Here is a 9,380-nt window from a genome sequence, read left to right on the forward strand (position 1 = left end):
AAGTTACAATCTCATGTTCTTTTTTAATAATATATTTTAAAGTACTTTTTACCATATATATAATTTAAATAATTTTTAATTTAACGATTAATGTTTGAAACAAAATATGTTCACATACAAATTTTAGTACAATGATAATAATAACTCACAAAAAAATGATAATAAAATTATTTTAAATTATATAAATAATAATATGAGTTTTTAAAATGTCATAATTTTATTGAAGTCCCTAATTTTATTTTTATTAAAAAATAAATTTCAATCACAATTTTTACTTAAATATAACAATTTTTATTCTGTGAATTGTAAGAGTTGAATAAAAAATCATAACTTATCAAGTGTAATTTTTATTATTGAAAATAAATTTTTAAAATAACAAGCCCCAATCACAATTTTTATTTAAGAAATAATAACTTTTGTTCTGTTAATTATAAAAGTTGAACAAGAAATCATAACTTATCAAATGTGTTATTAAAAAATAAATTTTTAAAATAACAAGCTCCAATTATAATTTTTATTTAAAAATATTTTATTTATTTTTATTTATAAATTATTTTCAGCATATTTTACTAAAAATAAAAAAATCTCAAATCTCATTAACTTTATTTTAAATTTAACAAATTTTTACATTTACTCTTAATAAATATTTTTAAATTTAAAGCATTTAATGAAGATAAAAATATAAAGAGGGGTATTGAAAATTGACAATTATTTTATAAATAAAACTAAATTGGTAATAATATTTTTTCAAAGCATTTAAAGAATCATAAAAGTTAAATAAAAAATTATAATTTATCAACAAAAATAAAATAATTTTTTAATTTAAAATTTATTAATATATAAGCTCTTAAAAACTTTAATAAAATTTATGATATTTAAAAAAATTAAATTATTATTTTTAAAATAATTTTATTGTCATTTTCTCTTCTTCTTCTTTTTGTTGGCCAAGAGCCCAAAACCAATCGAGGAGAATTGACTCGTGAATTTCGCGTCCGCAAATTTTCGGGGAAAGAATAATAAAAAATAATGATAAAGAAGCGCAAGCAGCGGACGAAGCCAGATATAGGGAAGAAAGCCCGCCTGAACTTTCTAGGCGCTCTGACGTCGGGTCGGATTTGGTTGCTGAGAAACTGAAGGAAAAGGCAACAGAATCTCCATCACTGGCCGGCTATTTCTTCATCTGAACTTCATTTTACATCACTAAATTCGAAACCGAACAGCGATGCAAGCTGTAGTTCTGAATACACCGTCATACTGCAGGACCCAACAAGCCCTAGAACCACCTTCTTGTTCTCGCTCATCAAAGGTTTTTTTGCCTCTTTCTTTTGTTGCATAAATAATTTTTATTGTCAGATGACATGTTTCTTATTGGATTCTATCTTTCCTGGAAAATTGCAGGGTACAAGCTTTTTCGGCAACCATGTCTATTTAAGGAAGGTTGGTTTTCTTGTGCCGCTGAGTTTGTTTCGCTCTGGTCGAATTCGTTATCCGCACGGTATACGACGCCGGCTGGGTGAGTACTTTGATTTTGCTTTTTATTTCTCCACTTAATCTCAGTCATACTGTTTGTTGTTATTGCATTTCCGAAAGAACCTGTATTTGCCTGTAATTGTGAGGCGGGTAATACTTCTGAGGTTTGAGTTCAAGAATCATGACTCCGAAACGAATGTTTATTGCATTTGTTAGAATTATGGGTTAAATCGCATCCTGTTCATTTCCATGTTCCTTTGGGCAAGAAATTAGTTGCTTGTCTCTGCCCCCCTTAATTTAGTAGCGTCGAGACCGTGGTCTGTCTTTGAGTACAAATCCTCCCCCCCCCCCAGTTTAATTGATGTCAAACTCAAGGTTTATTTTCATGTTCCTGTGCAGTTGTGAACGCCGTCGCGACTCCGGATCCAGCTCTGGAATTGCCACTAACTGCTGATAATGTAGAAAGTGTGCTGGATGAAATTCGTCCATATCTAATTTCTGACGGGGGGAATGTGGCTTTGCATGAAATTGATGGTAATGTTGTAAGGTTGAAGCTACAAGGAGCATGTGGCTCCTGTCCAAGTGCTGTTACCACAATGAAATTGGGTATTGAGCGTCGTTTAATGGAAAAGATCCCTGAAGTAGTGGCAGTAGAACAAGTAGCTGATGAAGAAACTGGCCTTGAGCTAAATGAAGAAAATATTGAGAAGGTTAGTTATGGCATACTCTAATATTATGCTTGTTTCTCTCTAGCATTTATATGAATTATGGTTGACTGATTGTAGTAGAATTTCCCATGCTTAGGTTGTCTTCTTCTCTGAACAAGATAGAGAAATAGAGACATGCAGAATGGGCTTTAAGAGGAAGACCGTGCATGTTATTATATCTGGAAAAGGAAGCAAGTTCAACATTAGTTGGCTTAAAGAGATAATAAAAAAGAGTGGCACAGTGATTTAGGAACTTGGTGTTCTTTAAAGAAAAACAGATCCTTTCTTCTTTTGACATTAAAAAAAAAAAGACTAATAATAATACCTATCATGTACCATCTAATGCCATTTTAGTCATTAAAATTGATAGGGGCTACATGATGGACCGATACCTGGTAATTAAATAGAAAAGAAAACAGGGCAAAGGTTGAAAATTTGCAGTTGCTGTTCATTATGTAATGGAAAATGTTTGACTATGGATACCAAGCAACTTCTGACAATTATTCATGTTGCAAAACCCTCCCGTTATGAGCTAAGCAAGATTTTTTATCTGCCATCCACAAATCATCATATGCTTTCTAGAACACTGTTCGATAAATGGCTTGAGTTTTTATTTTATACTTATATTTGAATCAAGGAGGGGCAAAACAGAATTACACTATTAAATAAATTATGACTTATGTGATTCATGACAAGGAAGACTGAAGAGTGTTGACAGTGAGGATCTTTTTTTTTTCTTTTTTTTTTTTGGGTATTAAGTTAGTGCTGCTGGCATGACAATTTTTATGTGATAAAAAACGAACTGGGATTTATTGGCATTGTTAAACGGGGGTTTTCTCTATCAAAAGCTAGGATCCTTCTGTAGTTTTGATGGCAGACAAATGTTAGTAAAACCTTTGAAACTACTATTAACTTTTATTGGTGTATATTCTATCTGCTAGATGGCTTGTGGCTTGTCAGGCTCATTTATAGCATGTCAGCAAATGAAAGATGCCTTGATCCTGGTGAAAATAAAATTAGAATTTAGTATAAAGTTATATGTTTTGGGATTATGGGTAATGAGATTGGTCCAAGATCAGTCGAAGCTTAATTACTATTGGCATTGCAAAAAGCAAACTGTAATTTGCTAACAAGAGTTGGTTAAGTTGGTGACTCATGATCCATAAGGTTATAGATTCAACTCTCACTGCTGATATGAGAACTTTGTTAGCAGGTAATTTTTAAGTTCCTCTATGAATATTTTTTGTATTTTTTGAGTCTAAAAGCATGTGCTGACCTTGATGTCCCTGAGATCCAACTTACCTAGACTTTCTTTATGGAAAAAAATAAAAAAATGCAAACTGTAATTTGTTGATGGAGAATGGGGGAACATCCTATCTTGATTATTGATGTAATTATTCTTCAATCTCTCTTGGGAAGTGCTTATTATTTGATGTCAGCATCAGATGTTAATATAGTTCAACTCTTAAAAACTGATTCAGGCGTTGGAGGAAATAAGGCCATACCTGGTTGGAGCAGCTCAAGGGTCTCTGGAGCTGGTAGCCATTGAAGAGCCAATAGTGAAGGTCCGGATCACTGGTCCAGCTGCTGGCGTCATGACTGTGCGTGTTGCTGTTACACAAAAGTTGCGGGAAAAAATACCTTCCATAGCCGCCGTTCAGCTTTTATCATAAATTTTAGGATGAAGACATGAGAATCATTGTACCATTACAATTCTTTGTGCCCAAGACGCGCAAGAAAGCCAGCCAAACTATTATATTTGTATAATGTATAGTATGTATTTAGCAGCAGGTTGAAACATCTCTTGGATAAATTCAATAGTCAAATGCTTCTACGTGAAATGGAATAAAGGGTTCGTTATTGGAGCCAAATCATCTTGTGTTTTCATAGCTAGCTTCGTGTGTTGCATATAACTCAATATTGGAAGTTACCTTGTTCATGGCGATGTTAACATATCATTCTATATATATCAACTGTCACGTACGAATTCCTGGTGTGGGAACTGCCCAACTTAATCCTTTTTATCCCCTCATTGGTATTATTCTATTAGAGGCCGATGGGAATTGAATTTTAATTTATCATCTTATGAAAAACTAATTTTTACTGTTAGACTCAATTTTACTTGGTTGTCCAAATTAAGTCTTTGTTTGCTATTGTGATGACATTTGGAAGAGATGAAGTTTAAATTAAATCATCTTTCAAATAAGTGAAAGGGTTGGTTTCAAAAGGATTGATTAAGTTATATTCTAATTTTTACTGAGAGGAATGAATGAGTTTTTTTTTCTAAATTTTTTTAATTGATTGAAAAATTTTATTTTTAATTTTAATGAAGTTATATAAACCTGCATTTTTTTTTTCAAAATTTATACATGTTTTCAAAAAAATAATTATACATTTTTGTACTTTTGTTCAAGTTACTAAATTATAATTTTATATTTCACATTAATATGATATGAAGAATCTAATAAATTACATGATGAAATCATTCTGTACATGTTAGCCCTTAGTCAGAGCTATCCTCCAAGTCACGCAGACACCTGGGCAACATGTTAGCCCTTCGTCCCAGTCACACAGACACCTGGACCCAGTTTCAGTAGTTCACCCGTCACTTAGCCACCTGGACGCCATGTCAGCTCTTATCCCCAGTCATCATCCAAGTCACACCTACCTGGATGCCAAGTCATCATTTATCCCTGTCACATCCAAGTGGACACCATATCAACCCTTTACTCCCAGTCACCCATCCACCTGGACACCATGTCAGTAGTTAGTCCTGCCATCATCTTAGTCACCTAGCCACCTGGACGCCATGTCACCCTTAGTCCTAGTCAGTTGCCACATGGCACGCCATTTGCGGCAATGTCATAAGCCGAATCTTTCTTGATTGTCATTGGGTTAAGCAAGCTTCCATAAATGAGCCTAGGATTTGGCAATCATATTATCCGAACCAGATAATTTTTAATTTATTTCAATATTTTTTGGGCCAACAATTTATTTCAATTACTAATTTTGTTTTCGTCTTTTACATTTTTAATTTAGTTCAATTAATAAATTTTACGTGCCTTTAATCTTGATTTGTATTTGTAGGCTCCAGATTTTTTTTTTTAATGTTTCTGGAAGGCACCGAGCGATGCAAAATGGGCCAGCCAGGTGATGAAATCGGCTCCGATGACATGGCTTCAGACCGGGAACGGTGGCAGGAAGTATCAGTCGATACCAGAGCTTCCCCACAGCTCCTGCCGCGGCCACATCCAATCATCTTCCCTTTTTCGTCTTTTGCCTTCTATGCCTTCTTTCTTTCTCTCCATCAGAATCGGAAGGAAAAAAAAAAAAGGGAAAATGACACAATTTTATTCAAGATAAGTTCCAAAACATTCTGAAAAGCCAGTTAAGTCCCTAGGTTCTTGAGTGGCATTTTAATATAATGAGAAATGATCGAAATACCCTTATTTGGCTGATGAAAATGTGAGGTTTCTCCTTATCTACTCTTCCCTGCCCTGTTCGTAATCCCTTCTTTCCCTGCCCTGTTCCTCGTCTCTTCTTTCCCTACTTTGTTTATCGTCTCTTCCCTGTCTCATTGCAAGCGAGTAAAGCTCTCTATCATCTCTTCCCCGAGCTATCCAATAAAGCTATTTATCATCTCTATTCTAGTCCTGTTTAACATCTCTTCTCTGCCCTAAGTGATCAATTGCTTAAGTCATTAATCTGTAATCTGTTTTGGTCATTAATCTTTGATGGGTGTGATGCATTTGCCTAGCTGAAGAGTCTGATCCTCATCAATATTTACCATTTCGATTATGCAGAAATTGCTTCTTCAATTTTTTTCCTTAAGTGTCTCAGCTGAAAGGGACTATGTAGTTTGTACAAGTGATGACATGCTCAAATGGATTTTAAGTTCGAAGTTATACATTGTACCCAATTAATCAAGTTTGCAACTTTGTAATTCTGTAATTTGTTTTCACAATTTTATTTCCAACTTCTAATATTGAAACGTATTTATAATGTTCAAGTTATATATTATACCCAATCAATCAAGTTGTCAAGCAACTTAGATACCCAGTTTTGTAACTAACTCGAGACAAATTTGCCACTGCTTGTCAAAATTTTGGATGGAAGAACCATTGAATTTTAAAAAAGTTATTATTCTAGGATAACGCTCCAGTAATTTGTAATTCAGACACCAGATTTTGCAACTGTCTTATAAATAATTTGCAACTTCTTTTCAAAATTTTAGGCGAAAAAACTATTAAATTCTTAAAGTTAATATTGTAGGATAATGCTCCAGTAATTTGCAATTGAGACACCAGATTTTTCAACTTTCTTACAAATAATTTGCACCTCCTTCTCAAAATTTTGGGTGGAAGAACTATTTAATTTTTGAACTTGCAAAGTTACTAAATTATTTTAGGACATGCTCCAGTAATTTGCAACTGACATACTAGATTTTGCAACTTCATTACAAATAAATTCAACTCCTTCTCAAAATTTTAGGTGGAATAACTTTTGAATTCTTGAACTTACAAAGCTATCAAATTATTTTAGGATAACGCTCCAGTAATTTGCAACTGACATACCAAATTTTGCAACTTTATTACGAATAATTTACAACTCCTTCTCAAAATTTTGAGTGGAATAACTTTGAATTCTTGAACTTGCAAAGCTACCAAATTATTTTAGGATATGGCTCTAGTAATTTGCAACTAATATACTAAATTTTGCAATTTCCTTACGAATAATTTGCAACTTATTCTCAAAATTTTGGGGAATAGCTTTTAAATTCTTGAACTTACAAAGCTATCAAATTATTTTAGGATATGACTCCAGTAATTTGCAACTAACATATGAAATATTGTAACTTCCTTACGAATAATTTGCAACTCATTCTCGAAATTTTGGATGGAATAACTTTTGAATTCTTAAACTTGCAAAGCTACCAAATTATTTTAGGACATGGTTCCAGTAATTTGCAATTGACATATCACATTTTGTAACTGCCTTACAAATAATTTGCAACCTCTATTCGAAATTTTAAGACAACACACTTTTAGTGATTACAGAAGATATGAACTGTACATATAAGTTGCATGTATTAATTCATCTAATGCATCTGCACATATCATTTGTCTACATACACAAAAGTATGAACTTGAATTTATAAAAGAGGGGTTGCTATGTATCAAAAAAACCCCCAATATTACTAATATATATGTATAAAAAACCTATATATGTTAACCAAATCTAACTTGATCTAAAACTATCTATATATATATATATCACCCAAATCTAAGTTCATGTGGTAACCTATTTACAATAACATCAACTTGAATTTAGATTTCTACACCTCTTTCGTGTACGGTCTGCTTCATGACAATGAGAACAATGATAAACCTTTTTCTGCTGATATTGAGACTCAATCCTCACATGATGAGGTCTACCGGCTGATTGAGATGTTCTAGGAGGTAGCAAAAAGGTTTGGCTTATGAGCTTAGATACTGTCAATGCATTTGGCTTTGACATCTCATGGGTCTCAACATGATGCATAATGCCATTGTATACTTTCTCCTATGAACTACGAAGATAACATGCATAGTGCAACACTATACTTGTAGATCGCTTGTCTACAATCATTAGCACTCGCAAAAATCTGCTCAGATCCTACTAGTAAATCTTTTCACTTTGTTGCATTTAGCTCAGGCATTGGTGTTGGGATACTTTGTATTGCACATGGTAGAACTTCAAGATCTTGTGTAGCATGTGAATTCTCAGCTGAACATCCTGCTCTGCATTTTCATTCAAATCATGTTTATTACTACCATCCATATTCATATTAATATAATATTAATTATGCAACTATTAAAAAAACTTACCCATCAATTGAATCTCTTGTTGCCTCTATACTTTGCTATATCTTCCCAATGATGTACACATGAGCAAAATTATCATTCAATTTCATTAATTGATTTATCCTTTCATCATCTTTAAGGTCTAAAAGAGCATTGCAATTAAACTTTACTGTGTACTTCAACTCCATTCCATTTAAATCACAATTCAAGCATGATGAAATCAATCTAACAAGTCTTTCAAGCAACATTACTTCTCTAATCATTCTTCCATTACAACTCCCCCCATCATAATGCATTTTCTATGCATATCTTTTACAATATCTCCACTAAAATGAAAATAATAAAAAATTTCCTTTAAACAACTACTTTCCATCGTACCCAATAATATTAACCTACAAGAAACAAAATAAAATGTAATAATATATTACTTAGAAACAAGTTACTTTTGACATAAGTGATTTTCGCATTAGTTAAACAGTGAGAGCGTTCCATCTTAAAATATGGACACTCGATAGTAATTTCTTACACTTTCAGTTGCAAAATGTCGAATCTTCATGCCAAATATTTAAAAACATGAAATAAAAAAAATCTTTCATGTTCAATTGTAGAAAACCGTTCCATCTTTTTCCTCAGGAAAGCCATTTTGTAAGAAATCAAACCTTCATGGAGTAAACCTTTTTGTTCAGATGCAAGGATTTGTAAAAAAAAAAAAAACCTGTCTGCACGCATCAACACAACTCCTTAAGCTTCCTTGAGTCAATAATTAAGGCAACTCACCTCTTTCAAGCATAACTCTATTTCAAGAATGGGTATTCTTCAATGTATAGCTCCACCACTTACATGCAGCTCTTATCAATGGCGGGAAAGAGATAAATCGGGAGGGAAATGTTGAAGCTGATGAGTATACATGTTATATTTACTCATAGGGGTATTTTCATCATTTTCTTTGTAATTCTGATTGGGAAAAAACAGCATGGGACTTGATTGGCTTTTTAAAATTAGCTGGGACTTAATTGGTATAAAATTATCCTTTGAGACTTGATTGTCATTTTTCTAAAAAAAAACCTAATACCAAAAGCCTGCTTCTAAAAATTCCACAAATAAATTCAAATCAAGACCAAATGCAAAAACAAATGGAAGCAAAAGCCTGTGAGGAGATCAATAGAAAAAAAAGAACAATGTGAAAATGGGAAAAACCTGAGAAAAAAAAATAACGACTAAGCGAATGAGGTTAGATTGAAACCAGGATAATAATCAAAATCGAAGTTGAATCAGAAAACATGTCTAAACTCAAAATGAAAATTGCACAGCATATCCAAACAAAAATAAAAAAACCAATAATCCTATAAAATATTCTTAT

The 9,380-nt window shown here is 32.8% G+C and overlaps 1 protein-coding gene across 1 annotated transcript; it reads left to right on the plus strand.

The window, feature by feature from the left end:
• Positions 1–1,041: 1,041 nt before the first annotated feature.
• LOC129285957 (nifU-like protein 2, chloroplastic) lies at positions 1,042–4,048 on the plus strand. The gene is made up of 4 exons (XM_054921953.1): positions 1,042–1,306; positions 1,399–1,513; positions 1,870–2,180; positions 3,659–4,048. Exons 1-4 carry the CDS (start codon positions 1,223–1,225, stop codon positions 3,848–3,850), a joined length of 702 nt encoding a protein of 233 aa, XP_054777928.1. The 5' UTR covers positions 1,042–1,222; the 3' UTR covers positions 3,851–4,048.
• The last annotated feature ends 5,332 nt before the right edge of the window (positions 4,049–9,380 follow it).

Source organism: Prosopis cineraria, unplaced genomic scaffold (assembly GCF_029017545.1).
Source record: "Prosopis cineraria cultivar Desert tree isolate PC_DT_omini unplaced genomic scaffold, ASM2901754v1 PC11, whole genome shotgun sequence".
Taxonomy (NCBI): domain Eukaryota; kingdom Viridiplantae; phylum Streptophyta; class Magnoliopsida; order Fabales; family Fabaceae; genus Prosopis; species Prosopis cineraria.

Excerpts from the sequence above, each read along its gene's own strand:
- LOC129285957 (XM_054921953.1), top strand. The coding sequence starts at position 1,223 with ATGCAAGCTGTAGTTCTGAATACACCGTCATACTGCAGGACCCAACAA. Across the intron at positions 1,307-1,398 it reads CTTGTTCTCGCTCATCAAAG|GGTACAAGCTTTTTCGGCAA; the intron begins GTTTTTTTGCCT and ends GGAAAATTGCAG. Across the intron at positions 2,181-3,658 it reads ATGAAGAAAATATTGAGAAG|GCGTTGGAGGAAATAAGGCC; the intron begins GTTAGTTATGGC and ends AAACTGATTCAG.